Source organism: Cervus elaphus, chromosome 14 (assembly GCF_910594005.1).
Source record: "Cervus elaphus chromosome 14, mCerEla1.1, whole genome shotgun sequence".
NCBI classification, from domain to species: Eukaryota; Metazoa; Chordata; class Mammalia; order Artiodactyla; family Cervidae; genus Cervus; species Cervus elaphus.
In genome coordinates, this window is record NC_057828.1 from 41,371,954 (window position 1) to 41,387,114 (window position 15,161).

General features: G+C 35.4%; 1 protein-coding gene across 3 annotated transcripts in view; it reads right to left on the minus strand.

Moving 5' to 3' along the window:
* The window catches only part of VAMP4 (vesicle associated membrane protein 4), a 29,413-nt gene that overhangs the window by 4,108 nt on the left and 10,144 nt on the right, over positions 1–15,161 (minus strand). For 2 of the 3 annotated variants that reach the window (XR_006344947.1, XM_043923835.1), the window contains exons 3-7: positions 15,038–15,084; positions 11,659–11,709; positions 6,548–6,648; positions 5,075–5,154; positions 2,059–2,110 (exon numbers count right to left, since the gene is read on the minus strand). Coding sequence is in view for 2 of the 3 variants with exons in the window: in XM_043923835.1 (XP_043779770.1) it covers positions 2,059–2,110; positions 5,075–5,154; positions 6,548–6,648; positions 11,659–11,709; positions 15,038–15,084 (331 nt within the window). In the remaining variant the exon portion in view is untranslated. Of the gene's footprint in view, positions 1–22; positions 1,705–2,058; positions 2,111–5,074; positions 5,155–6,547; positions 6,649–11,658; positions 11,710–15,037; positions 15,085–15,161 lie in introns of those variants that run through there. The other variant, XM_043923834.1, reaches the window with a different exon arrangement.

Consider the following 15,161-nt stretch of genomic DNA (forward strand, 5'->3'; position numbering starts at 1 on the left):
AATGGAAAAGAAACATCAAAATCGGATTCATACGCTACTGTGAGAAACAATATTCCTAAATGTAGTTTCCATTGTGAAAAGAAGTAAGTAACAGGGACAATTTTTATCTGAAATGATAGATAACACATGGGAATGGAGAAGCAAAAATGAGACAACCTAAATGTCTAATATTAGCATTTTGATCAAATAGATTAATACAAAATCATAGTATAAAGAGGCTAAAACATTTACTAACATGGGAAAATATTTTGAAAGTATTTACTAGAAAGTATACATATGATTTTAGTTTTTGAAAACATGTTTATATATTATTAATAGGAAAAGACTTGAAGTATATACAATAGTTATATTAATAGTAGCTATCTCTGTGTGCTAAGAGAATGGCTGGATTGTATTTTCTTCTTTATGCCAGTCAACATACCACTGGTTGTTGGTACTGGCAGTAGTTATGTTCTATAAAGTCACCACAAACACTGAAAGAGTGGATACTGAACCACTGTTCTGACGGCAAATAGAGGCTTAAATTCCTGCCAGCCTCTGTCTACAATGTTTCTGACAACCAGTGAGTACATAACCTTGTTTTATACGTTTCTGGGTAGAGACACCTTATTTACTATACAGTGCTGACTCATTAGCCCTGAACTCATGGCCAACAGGACTGTCATGTATGCCTGAACGAAGCTTATCTAATACACATATTTCCTCCACAAGGCACAGTACAGCCTTGTACTCAGCAACACTAGACGGCACCAGAGCACCAGTACCCCTGGGGGCCACTTGAAACAGCAAAACCATTAACAAGATTGACAGAAATGTGAGCAGCGTGGCACTGAACAGACTCTGAAGGGCACCTGTTTACTTCATGAGGTGGGACTGAGGCAGAGCATGACATCAGACATCAGCTGGGAATATGCACATCAAGAGATCCAAAGTTTTCACCTTTCTGACTGCAACTGCCAATGACTCCAAAAGCACTGGGGTAAATGATCAATGCTAACTAGTAGATGAATTCACAAACACAGAATCCACAAATTATGAGGACTGACTGTCTTTCAAACAAAAAAATTTTTTTTTCTGTTTAAAAGTAGTATCACCATGGAATTTTTCAAATGGTTATTCTGAGATACTTTCCGGATCTTTATAAAATCCCTGTAAACACAGAGCAAGAATCTTGGGGGAAAAGGAGATATTAAAAATGATCTGACCAGAAAAGGACAAATATATGATGTAACTTATATGTGGAATCTAAAAAGTAATACAAATGAATCTACATCCAAGACAGAACCAGACTTACAGTCATAGAAAACAAACTTCTGGTTACCAGAGGGGGAAGAGAGGGGGAAAGGACAGATTAGGAAGTGAGAGTAACAGATACAAACTACTAAAAACAGATAAGCAACAAGGACCTACTATACAGCATGGGGAACTATGTTTAATATCTTTTAATAACCTACAGTGGAAAATAATCTGAAAAAATATATAACTGAATCACTTTGTCATACACCCGAAATTAACACAACCAACTATACGAAAAAATTTTTTTAATGATCTGACTTTAAAAAGGATATTAAGGGGGTAAAAAGGAAGGGCAAGAGTTATGCTTCAATGATGGAAATGAAGCTCAAATCCAAAACAAAAATTATCATCTAGAGAATTTATCTGTATTTTCTTCAAACACAGTATTATGAAATGAAGCTGCCATACCTAAAAGTTAATAATAAATAGACAATGAGTGTTATGGTCTTGAGTGTAACAGTAGCCATATATGGCCTCAAACAAATCATGCAGCCCTGTCATTTTTGTTGAGAATCTGATGAAAGATAAAGACTCTCACTATAAAAACGTACATATGCATACTCATGTAAAATTTTATATACAGTTTATATGCATTTTCAGAGTTACAGATTCTAGGTTAAGAGCTCCTGTCTGGGGCCATAAATCATTACTCAACCCTGACATCAATAATACTAGTCAACTGAAAATACATTAAAAAGAAAATTTTTTAAAACTTCAAATCAAATAATACTCCTCCAAATTAATAATCCAGTAAATACTTACTGATAATCACTAACAAAAGGATAACAGCAACCAAAGCCATGATAGCTTTTATCTACAACACACAAAAAACAGAAAAGATTAATGTTTCACTTCTTAATAAAGAGTATCTGTCATTCTATTTACCACATTACACTAACTCGTCAACAATCTCCTTCTAAGAAAGGTTTCCAAATTTTTTTTCATATAAACTTGATTATTTGCATCTTTCTGAAATAATCAGAGTTCCCCAAATTTGAGAAGTTATGCTTGTGTAGATTTTACTGTTCAAGGCTACAGAGTAAACAGTAATAATCAAAGCCTTCATGGGCCTGGTCTTTTTGTCTCTGATTTCACACATATCTCTAATGTAAGGCTAGGAAAAGAACAATCTTTTAGCAACTCTGTCCAAAAATGTCAGGATATTATGAATACCATTGGCATCCAATAGAGATGGTTCAATATACATAGTATAAAGCATTTCTTACAGAAATTATTCTCAAAGTATTAATATATTGGAATTCTGTTAGTTTGTGCTCCCCTTATTTTCTTAGCATTTTTATCTCCATTTTGAGGAATATAATTTAAACTTTTCATGAATAAACCTCATTTAATAAATAACTTGCCTAAGAGCATTCTGTGCATCAGTTTCACAGATAGGAGAAATCTTAAGATTAGTCCTTAGGTACTTAATATTTTAGGTCCACATTATCTCTCTCTATAAAATTGTCACATTCCTCATCTAATCCTACAATGCATAAATTATAAATTGACTAGATTTGAATTCAAACAAAAGTGTTGTTATCATCAACAATTTTCACAGATAATAGATTAAAGATGGTTCATTCAGAAAAAAGGTACCCAGTTGTTATAAACACATGAAACATTCCGGTGGATATTACAACTAGCAACTAGAAGTACCTAATGAAATGTTTCTAAGATAAAAATACTGCTGACATTTTAGTGGCATTATATTCATGACAAGAACAAAGTGACCAAGACAATACACGGAAGCTTTGCAATTTGAATAGCAGGGACCTATCACATGATAACCAAAAAATGTATACACAGACTCAGATCAAATGAATACGGGTACATTTTCAATAGGTGTCTGGGTCCACATTACACTATAAAGTACTTTAGTGACAAAAGTGATCCAGAGAATATATGGAAGCTTTGCATTTTTTTTAAACCTGAAAATATTTCTAAAATAATTTCGAATTTTACAGTAGCTTTTCAAATTTACTAAAAATACATATTAATTTGCCCTATTAATTTGTGCTAGGCTTAACATTTAGAAGGTTTAAATGGAAATATTAATAACAATTTTAAAACACCTAAATAAACAGTTTCTAACACTGGCCAGGAAATGTTTACAACCAAAAATGGCAGTATTCACACATGTTCAAAGTGCACTTCTTCCAAGCGACATGGACAAAAATCTGTTTCTCATTAAACATGTTTACTTATTTATGTTAAAAGTCAGGTTTATTGAGAGATACTTTACATACAATAAAACTCACCCTTTTAAAGTTCATTTTGATGCATTTTGACATCTAGTTGTCAGCCATCACCATCGCAGTTGAACGTAAGACACTTTCATCACTCAGAAAGTGCCCTCATACCCTGCTGTAGTCAATCTCTACTCCTCGACCCTTAGCCAGTGGCAACCTCTTATCTCTTTTCCATTTCTATAGCCCTTTACTTAGTCCTTCCTAAATAATAAGTTAAACCAGAAAATGGCAATGATGTAGAGACTATTAAAAAATATAAATTAAAAATATACTCTAATTTTCCCACTTAAAAGCATGCTATTTATTTGATCTGGACCCCATAAAGTACAAAATGAAAATCTTTAGCCATGGTTAAAAAAAGCTACACAAAATGTACATTATCATTTTATTAATGGCCACGTGAATGAGTCATGTGTATGTATGGGGAGAGGAGGTTAATGGCTTGTCGACCTTTTGTTCCACCAAACTAATTTCCAGAACAGAACATTTGTATAGAAATAAAAAATTTACTCTTTAAAAAAACCTAGAAAATTTAAATTCTGGACAAGAGGAGCAATGAAACTTGTATCTTCCCCTAAGTTCTATTTCTGAAAATAAGAGGATTCAACAGGTACACAGACAAAAAGAAGTAAATCTACCGAAACTCTTGGAAGAAATCCTTAGCATACGTCAACATCATGTTTTGAAAGTTATTCCTAAACTGGAAAATGAGAGACTTTAAAATGATACAAAGTATCAGGAGGAAGAAGATGAGATATGCTCATGACATGAAATTTTCTAAAAAATCTTAAGAGAAACATTTTTCTGCTTGATAAGCAGTAGCCATACTTGATTTAAGAAGTAAATTCATTTCCATAAAATGTTTTGCAGGAATATATCAGCATATAATGATTCCTAATTTTCTTCTTGTTAAAATGTTTTACTTCTTATTCCTCTTATCCAAGTACTAACCATGCCTGACCTTGCCAAGCTTCTGAGATCAGGCAGATTGGTTCAGGGTCGTATGGCAGAAGACTCTCTAGAATAATGAGGGACAGTGGGACTTTTTTAAGCCCCCCCATTTGCCATATGAATTCTGACACATTCAACTGCTTTTATTTTTTTCCTCCTTTCCAAAAGAAAATTATATTTTTCTCTAGCTTGCATTCTATCTTTTAAACATCTGTATGTAATGGTATAGGTTGCTCCAAAAAGGTACTAATAATAAATTATAAGTTAATATTTCTTATAAGTCTAGAGGAAGCTAAATTATTAATAAAATGTGGGTTACTCTCTACGAAGAAACCCATGAAAACAACCTTTCAGGCACTGCTTGATTCCTTGAGTTATTTCTAACCCAAAAGATATTAATTCGACAAATATTCAGAGTTCCACCGTGTCTCAGGCTCAGAATATATAATAATGAGCAACAGAGTTGTAGCCCCTGTCCTTACAGAGCTTATAATCTAGAGGCCCTTTTTCCTTCATGTCTTTGACCACCACTGGATATGCTGATCAACCTATCCAACATCTTCTGATTTACTTACTTTGCATCCACGCCACCACATTTGCCTTCGAAGTTGTTTGGATCTGTTGCTAAAAGCAGTTGCATTATCCGATAAGCTTTCTATATCACATAGAGGATGGAGAGAAGGATTAAACGACATAACAGGATTCTTTTATCTAGTCACACAAAGACAAGAAAATATTAATTTCTACTTCTGCAAATTTATTCCCCTTTAAGCATGAAAACAACATCTTTCCTTTCCTCCACCCACAAACTCTGGCATTCTGTATTCTTTAAAAAAAAAAAAAAAAGGAAAAAGTGGCTGCACATCAGTTTGCTCAATCCACTTTTTTTTTTTTTTTTTGCTCAATCCACTTTTATGATAAGAGTAAGATAAGACTTCTAGGCCCTCAGTGCTTTCAATAAACATGAATTCTGTTAGAAAATGCTCCTTAAAAACTCAAATACTTGGCAGAACTATAGAAAAACTCTACAAGTGGAGAAGGCTAAATTCTTAGATTATATCAAAAGTGATTCTGAAGCAAAATAGTACAAATTTTAAAAGTGGTTAAATAATTTTTTTTGTTAAGTAAGTCTGTCAAGGATTAATCAGACAGTCATTCAGCCATTCATCATTTAAACAATACGTGAGTACCTAATAAGTGTCAGGAACTGTTATAAGAACAGAGACTAACATCTGTCAGTAAAGAAAGGTTACTAAGTCACCAGACAAAGCATAAGATAAAAACACTGGATAGGAAAAAAAAAAAAAAAACCACTGGATAGGGGGGTGGGAGCTAAGAAAAAGAAAAAAAACCACACTGGATAAGTTTGAAAAGTTTGAATACAAGTGATTAGACCTATTTTCCATGAGATCAGGAGAGATACAAAGTACATCAACATAACAGGACAAAAGAAAAAAATACTCTAATTCTTTTCAATAATGAATTTTAATTTTTTCATTCTCAACTGATCAATTAAAGCAATAATACGACAATAAGATGTTTCAAAGTAAAGGGAGCTAATATATACAACTTAACAATGAAGTTTCAAACAACCCAACTGAAAAATGGAGGAAGACCTAAGTAGAAATCTGACTTGTGGTTGCCTAGGGTGGGCAGTGGGTGGGAGGCAGTGGGAAAGGATGGATTGGGAGTTTGGGATTAGCAGATGCAAAAACATTATATATAAGATGAATAAACAATAAGGTCCTAGTGTGGAGCACAGGGAACTATAATCAATATCTTGGAATAAACCATAATGGAAAAGAATATGAAAAAGTATATATATGTGTATATATATAAATGCTGTACAGTAGAAATTAACACACAAATCAACTATACTTGAATAAAATAATTTTTTTTTAAAGTAAAGGAAGCTGAAGTTAAAACATTAAAACCATAAATACCATTGTTCCTAAGACAAGATTTCTAAACTTTGGCTAGAAAAATGGGAGAAGTACACTATCAAAATACAGATTAAGAATTTCAAGAAATATATGAGGTATCTGTACCTGATTTGTCCTGTAGTTCATCTAGTCTCTCCCCTCTTTCTATTACCTTTGTAATATTTTCTTGCATGACATCAATGACTTCATCCACCTGATTCTGAACACTAGTTTAAAAAAAAAGATAAAAAAATAATGTATTCTTGAGAATTTTACAATTTTTGAAAATTTCATTAGACACTATAGAAAATAACAAGTTCTCAGAATCATTCAAGTCTAAAGTTTTTAAGTTTAAGGCTTATAGCAACATTCCTTCCATTTGTGGGCTTGAGTACTCAGGAAATTAAAAGACAACATAATATAAATAAAAGTAATATTTAACTTAAAGGTAGTTTATTCTTAGTCCTGTTTCTACAAATTAAATGCATTGTCAGAAAGCTCAGTAACTGCCTATTTGGTTCATTTTTGTAGCCCCAGTACCTGTTACACTGCTTGGGACAGAGTATGCACTTAAGACTTATCAGTTCAATAAGTGAACAATTTGGGTTTAAGTCCTGCCAAGCACATCCAGCTACTTGAGAAAGAGATATAAGGCAGTGAATGTAGAGATCTGCATTTAACTATAATGGAAGCAGAGCTATTCTTCACCAAGGACCAATCTTGAAATTTCTAGGTAGTTATCTTCCATCAGGTGCAAGAGACAATAGCCTAAATAAGGCCCAGCAGGGTGGAAATGGACAAAATGTATGGCAGCTCCTATAGCTATTCTTTATATCAATATACCTACACTACATGTGATTTTAAAACAAAACCAATGTAACTGAAGGAATCATTATGATCCCAGAATCCCTATAAGCAAAAGACTCCATGGATATAGACAGATTAATTGGTTGACAGATACCAATTAATTAATTAATTGGTATCTGTCATGCAGCCTAGATCAATCCAGCCTGGACCAGAGACGCCATCAACATCCTGGTGCTAAGTTTTAAGGGGTTAAGAGTGAATTGGCCATAGTTAAAAAAAGAAAAACGTCATGAATGGTGGGAAATTTCTAGGCTAAAGGAATAAGAGGAGGGGATATTTCAGGAACCAATGATTAACTGGATATGGGTGAAGGAGTTAGGGCAAGAAAAGGGTAGAGAACTTCTAGATTTATAAACTGAGCAATTGAGTAAATATAGATGATGGTCACTAACTGGAAAAGAAAATTAAGGACTCAAAGGAAAAGCAAGTTTTTGAAGGAAGGGGTGGAGATTTATCTTATTTCCAGTTAAAGAGTCATGCGGTAGAAGAAAGGACACAAGAGAGAACCTACCCTCGAAAATATAAAGGAACGCAGAGAGAAGACATTTTAACGTGTCAGACTCAAGAGTCTGACAGCACTTGAGCTCCCGAAATGTCTAATTATCACCACTATAGGGAAGCTGCATGGTGTAGTATAGAGAGCCCAGGCTCTGGATGCAGACAGATCTGGGTTTGCAATTCAGTGTCATCACTTACTATGTATGTGGCTCTGCAAGCCATTTTGCAAGCCTCTTTGAACCTCGTATTTTCTCACCTTTAAATACAATACAATATTGTAAAGTAAAATTTAAAAAAATAAATAAAATGATGATAATCTTTCCCTTATGAGAATTATATGTGACAGTGTTTTTTAAATACTTAGCATGGTTCCTATTGTTTAGTGTGTGTTTAATGTCAGTGTTCTTCCATTAAGAAAACAAAAAAGTTCATGCTCTGCTACACACACTCATCCCTTATTTTATTTTATTTTATTTATTTATTTTTTTTTTAAATTTATTTATTTGGCTGTGTAGGGTCTTGCTTGCAGCACATGGGCTCTTTTTTTGTTGCTCCTCATAGTACATGGACTTCCTTGCCCTGGGGCATGTAGGATCTTACTTCCCCAACCAGGGATTGAACCCACATCCTCTGCATTGCAAGGCAGATTCTTAACCACTGGGCCACCAGGGAAGTCCCATCCCTTATTTTATAAAGCAAATATTTATTTGCATAGGTAACACCCCATCTTGTGGCCTCTTAAGGTACTGCTGACAAAAGAAGTTTAAAAGGTATGTTGTATTTTTGCAGTTTTATACATTTGCTGTTCATCATGGAACATTCCTTGGGGACCTTATAAAATTAAAACTGTTTAGACCAAGGCTATATATAGTTAGGAGACTTTCTACCCATGGAAGAAAATGTCTACAATTCACTAGAGTGACATTTATAATGCTATTATTTAATTTAAAAGCAAAGGAAACATTCTAAAGAGAATCATAAATTTTTATATAGGCATGTGAATATTTAAGATCTTTCCCAAAAATATTCACTAAAAAGTGACACTGGAATACTAGCAAATCCATTAAAAGGACCTACTGTATAGCATAAAGAACTCTATGCAATATCTTATAATAATTTATAGTGGAAAAGAATATGATAAAGAATATATATACTTTTTCAGATCATTTACATATATATATATAACTGAATCACTCTGCTGTACACTGTAAAACAACTATACTTCAATAAAGGAAGAAAAGGGACACTGGGCATTTTTTGTGGAATTAATGTTATCAGTATGTCAGTCAAATTTGAACAAAGCAACAATGCTGCTGATCCACACCTTGTATGGAAATGTTACATATTAAGTGGTAATAACACACCTTAAACTCACCAGTGCTAGCAATTTTAGTTACTATTCATAAACAAATGCCAGGTACTTGTCCTTGGGCAAGTGATGTGGCATGTTATGCTCCATGATTTTGGGCCATTTCGGACACACGTTTGAGTCATGCCCTGGTTAGATAAGTACTCATGGGGTTGTGCCAATAAGGTTTCAATTGTGTGTTTTGATGACTGATCACCTTCTAAGTAAATCTGATAAGCCTTCAGCTCTAGAGAAAGAACTCAACCGTCCCTTACTGTTCTAAAATTCTGTGATCAAAGTTATTGTGATAATTTACTATGCACATATCCATATTCACATGTATGTGTGCTTGGCACTTACTAATACAGACACAGTCTGCAATACCCACTATTTACAACCAACACTGGCTTAGGAGTTCAGCCAGAAAGTCATACTGAGAAGATTCACTGGGCCATGCTCAGTACCAGGCTCAGTCTGGGGAAAGATGGCAGACAGGAAATGAAGCATATTGGCAGGGAAAAAACAGATGTGTCACCAGTGGAGCCCTCTTCTCCAAGGGCAGGTGAGGTATACATGTGGGTGGACAGAGAAGTCGCCCCGGCTCAAAGAAGGAAAACCTCTCTGCCATGGCATCCTCGCAACCTTGAATGTGTTGTGGTACTTCCAGAACATGAGAGGGTGAGTGACTTGTGAGGCCATCTCTTACTCACCTCTCCATCTCCCTCTGGAGACTGTCATGAGACAGTCTGATGACACATGAAGCTTTCTGCAGGATATATCTGCAGACTATAAACCCCTATAAACCTGGGCTAGAACTGGCTCCTTTGTAACAGGGTATCTCACATCTCAGACTGCAGCCTCCTATAATCATTTTTGGTGTATAGGACAAGAACCCAGGGAACTGACACCTTCAGTTTCTCTTCCTTTGACAATCTATGTGAGTAATGAACTGTCTGGATCTAAGTGGCTCACTGTATCTTGACTGTCGAAACATCCCTTGAAGCAGCAGAGACTCTCTTCTGCTGGCCTCAAAGAAGCGAGCACTGTGGGTTCTACAGCTGCAAGGAAGTGAACCCTAACAACAACTACCTGAATTTGGTCAGGAGCTTCAGATGAGATCAAAGCCCGGGCGACACCCTGACTTCAGCCTTGTGAGACCCTGCACAGAGGGCCCAGCTAAGCAGTGACTGAACCCCTGACCCATGGAAAATGTGGGTTGATAACTGTGTGTTGTTTCAGGCTGCTAGGTTCAGGGTAACTTGTTATGCAGCAAGAAAAAATGAAGACATCCCATTTAGTATACCAATTTGTTGCTACCGTGATTCTGTATTTCAGAATCCATTAACTAGGATTTGGCTAAGTGTGGGCCTATTTCTTCATTCCAACGGCTCTGTGACTAAAACCCAAGTATCTCATCAATAACTTGACACCATATTATAGCACCCTTCTCACTATGTGCCATCTACATCCAGACTTAGGGGAGCAACTACCCTTCCTCAGATCTTGAGCCTGGGCCGTTCGGTTTATCTTCCAGTTTATCTTTTATAGGTGGGTAATTTTCCAGGGCTGTTTCACTTCTCCAGTTGCTCCTGCTCCCTTCTTGTCTGGACTCATATACTTCTTACATCAAATACATTCACTATAGCATTACCCACCATCTACCACCAATAATATATACAGAAAAGCTTTAAACTGAAAATTAAGGAGCCATAAAACTTAGATCAGGGCTTCCCTGGTGTCTTAGTGGTAAAGAATTCACCTGCCAATGCAGGAGACATGGGTTCTATCCCTGATCTGGGAAGATCCCACATGCCTCAGAGCAACTAAGCCCATGCACCTCGAGAGAAGCCACATGATGAGAAACCTGCACATCAAACTAGAGTGGCCCCTGCTCACCACAACTAGAGAAAAGGCCACAGAGCAACAGAGACCCAGCACAGACAAAAATAATAAAATTATTTAAAAAAAACTTAGGTCAATAAATGGGTTAGGATAAGTAATAGAAACGAATAAATTCTGGAAGTATATAAAAAAGATACTGTACTTCAGAAAACTAAATCTATTATGTTGCTTTTATTATCATGCTGAAAATGGGAATCATGTTATAGATTTAAAACCAAAATAGACCTTGAGATTATGCTAAATAAATGAATTTGATATACAGAAATAAAAATCAACAACCAGGAACTGCATTTCCTTAGCTATAATTAAGAGGTAGCTCTGTGAAAATAAAAAGAATGACTGGGTTTTTACAACCTAGAATATCAGTTTACATCAAGGCTCAGCAAATTTTTTCTGTAAAAGATAAGATAGAATAGTTTTTAGATTTTGTGGATCATAAAGTCTCTTGTCACTACTACTGAAATCTGTCATTATAGTCTGAAAGCAACTAAGATAACAGGAATGGCTGTTTCAATAAAACTTTATAAAAACTAGCTTTGGCCCATAGGCTGTAGTCTGCCAACCCCTGGTCCAGGTACAAATATGATAATCTTTTAAACAAATAAGTATCTCACAAACTTACTGCTTAATTTTATCATTTCTGGGTCCAAATCTTGGTCCAGATGGTCCTCTTCTGAAAAAAACCAAAAAACACCAAATACAATTAATAAGGAGAGCATTAAAACAAACAGCAAAGCAGAAAATACACACACACACACGTTGAATTCTAAACATGGATCATTCATCGTAAGGAACCAGATTTTACTAGTATTGATAGGACTTATCAATATATAATCATGCCTGTACTTCACTGATACTTAGTACCGGCTGTCACAACCCAATTCTTCTGAATGTTATCAGTTTCAATATAATTCTTGGTTACCACAGATATTCTAATCATTAAACTCTGAAATACCACAACAACCAAAGTGCTAGGGATTATGAATAACTTTATGATCAATTATAAAATCTGCCTGCAATGCAGGAGACCCCGGTTCCATTCTTGGATCAGGAAGAGCCCCTGGAGAAGGGATAGGCTACCCACTCCAGTATTCTTGGGCTTCCCTGGTGACTCAGATAGTAAAGAATCCACCTGGAATGCAGAGACTTGGGTTCGATTCCTGGGTGGGGAGGATCCCCTGGAGGAGGGCATGGCAACCCACTCCAGTATTCTTGCCTGGAGAATTCCAATGGACAGAGGAGCCTGGCGGGCTACAGTCCATAAGGTTGCACAGAGTTGGACACGACTGAGCGACTAAGCACACAGAACACTCTTAAGTCCAGTTACCTTGAATTTAGGCTCTAGTGAAATGCTAATTTTCAGGGATGAATATAGAGAAAAATCCATTCAAAGCAAAGTTGTTTTTTTTTTTTTTTCAAAACAAAGTTTTTTAAAGTATGTTTTTTGATTACTCATCTTAAACTTAGCAACATAACTAAAGGGAAATGTAGGAGTCTATGAAAATATTAACATTTCTCAAATTATCTCTCCATTAGAGTCAAGTGTTGTATCATTTAAACCAATCCATTTTAACACACTGGAAATAAAAATTGGGGGATATTTTAAGTACTTTTCCTTCTTCTGATGATAGAAAATAAGGTATAAACCACAAAACTCAAAGAATAGGTTCTGACCAATTAAACATTAATTTACCATTTTCCTCTATGCCCAGTCCTTGGCAACCTCCATCCTACTTTGTATCTCTATGAATCTGACCACTGTAGGTATCTCAGATAAGAAGAATCATGTGAAATGTATCCTTTATGAACCACTTCTTTCATTTAGCATAACGTCTTCAAGGTTCATTCATTTGCAGTATGTTTCAGAATTTCCTTTTTAAGACTGAGTGCTATTCCATTGTATGTGCATACCATATTTTATACATCTATCCATTGACAGACACTTGGGTTACTTACACCTTTTTGCAATTATGAATAATCCTGCTATGAAAGTAGTGTTGACTAATCTTTAAAAATTATTTCGGAATGTTACTTGCTTTGTTCCCCTTTCAGTGCACAGACAGAAGCACCGTGTGTGGGAGCTGACTTTGAACAAGTGTGCCAGCTTTGTCAGCAGGCCCTTTGGACGTTGTACACCACTGTTTGGGAGTAAACCTCCAGTGTACACAGCTGGCCTGAAAAGTTTGTTTCTTGCTTACATTCAGGTAACCACTTATTTGGCCAAAGCATCCGACCTTCTTTTCAATGAGTCCTTTGTTCACAGGTAGCTATTGCTGCAGTCTAAGGATTCTCACTGAAATTGGCACTGTTAGCAATTATCTTTGTGACTCTGGAAGTTTTGTTACCTACAGGAAATATTCTTCCCACTTCATCTGACCTTCCTGCCAAAAATGATACTATCTCCTCTTAATGGACTTGCTTTCCCTCCTGTAGGCTCTGTTTGTCCATTGCCTCATGGCTGACAACTACTTTTATAAAGTGTTTTTTATTTGGGGAGGGGGAAGTCTTTACAAAAACAACATTATAGCAGAGGGAGGTAAATGCTTCCTCCCAGGCCTACCCTGCTACATCAACCTTCAGAGAAAACTCCTGCAACAATATGTCATCCTTCCTGCCTTTGCAATTAAAACTGAGGCCCTTTCTAATTGTAACTGCAAAGGATGGATCAAGTAAATTAATTCTGACAGAGCATCAGGGCAATTCAATGGGGACAAGATAATCTTTTCATCAAATGGTGGTGGCACAAATAGCCATATGCCCCCTGGCCCCCCCTAAAATTATCCTTCACTTTACCTCAATTCCATATATAAAAAATTAATGTACAACAGATTATAGACCTAAATGTAAAAGCCAAAATGTTAAAACTTCTGGAAGAAATCAGAGAAGAAAATCTTAGAATCTTTGGGTTTGGCAAAGATTTCTTAAATAAGCAAAAACAATAAAAGAAAAAATTTAATAAACTGATTAAAACTCTGCTCTTCAAAAGATAGTTATGAAAATGAAAAGATTAAATTACAGACTAGGGGTAAATGTTTGTAAAAACATTTCTCTGATAAAGAATTTGTAAAACATATTAAAAAAAAACCTCCTACAACTTCATAAGACAAACTCAGAATTGGGCAAAGGATTTTAACATATACATCATGAAAGAAAACATGAAAACCGTAAATACGCACAAAAGAAGTTGTTTAGCATAATCTGTAGTTAGGAAAATGCAAATAAAAACCATAATGGCATACCACTATACACCAACAAGAGTGGCTAAAATTAAAAGACTGACTATACACAGTGGCGATGAGGATTTGGAACAACCAGAACTCCCATACAATGCTGGTGGGAACATAAAGTGGTACACATCACTTTGGGAAACAGCTGTAAACATATACCAGCCATTTAAACATAAATTTTATGTTATGTATGTTAAGTAAACATACTTACCATCCTAAGTATTTACCCAAGAGAAATGAAAGCATAAGTCCACACAAAACCTGTACACAAATGTTTACAGCAGTTTTATTTATAATAGCTAAAAACTAGAAACATCCCAAATATCCATCAATAAGTGAATGGGTAAGTGTTCATATAATGGACAACTACCCAAAAATAAACAGAGACAAACTACTGATACATGGGACAGCATGGGTGAAACTACTAATACATGTGACCGCAAGGGTGAATCTCAAAATAATTATACAGAGTGAATGAAGCCAGTAAAAAAAAAAAGGCATACTGTATGATTCTACTTATCAAAAAAATCTAGATGATACAAACTACAGTGATAGAAAGCAGACCAGTGGCTGCCCGCTGACTGGAAAAGTGACAGATTACCAAGAGGTTTGAGGAAACTTTTGAGGTGATGGCAATGTTCATTATTTGATTTTTCTGATGATTTCACAGGCATACAGTGGATATGTCAAAATGCATATTGTACCATTTATATGTATTTTACTGTATGTCAGTTACACCTCAATAAAGCTGTAAATCAAACAAAAATAACTTACAGAAAAAAGTCCTCTTCTTCGTCTGAATCATCTTCTAAAAGATTTCTCTGCCAAAAAAAGAAAAAGACTTGAGTTTTCAGATTCCCAGGGGCTTACAAATTGTCAGGGACAGCGCAGTGAAACA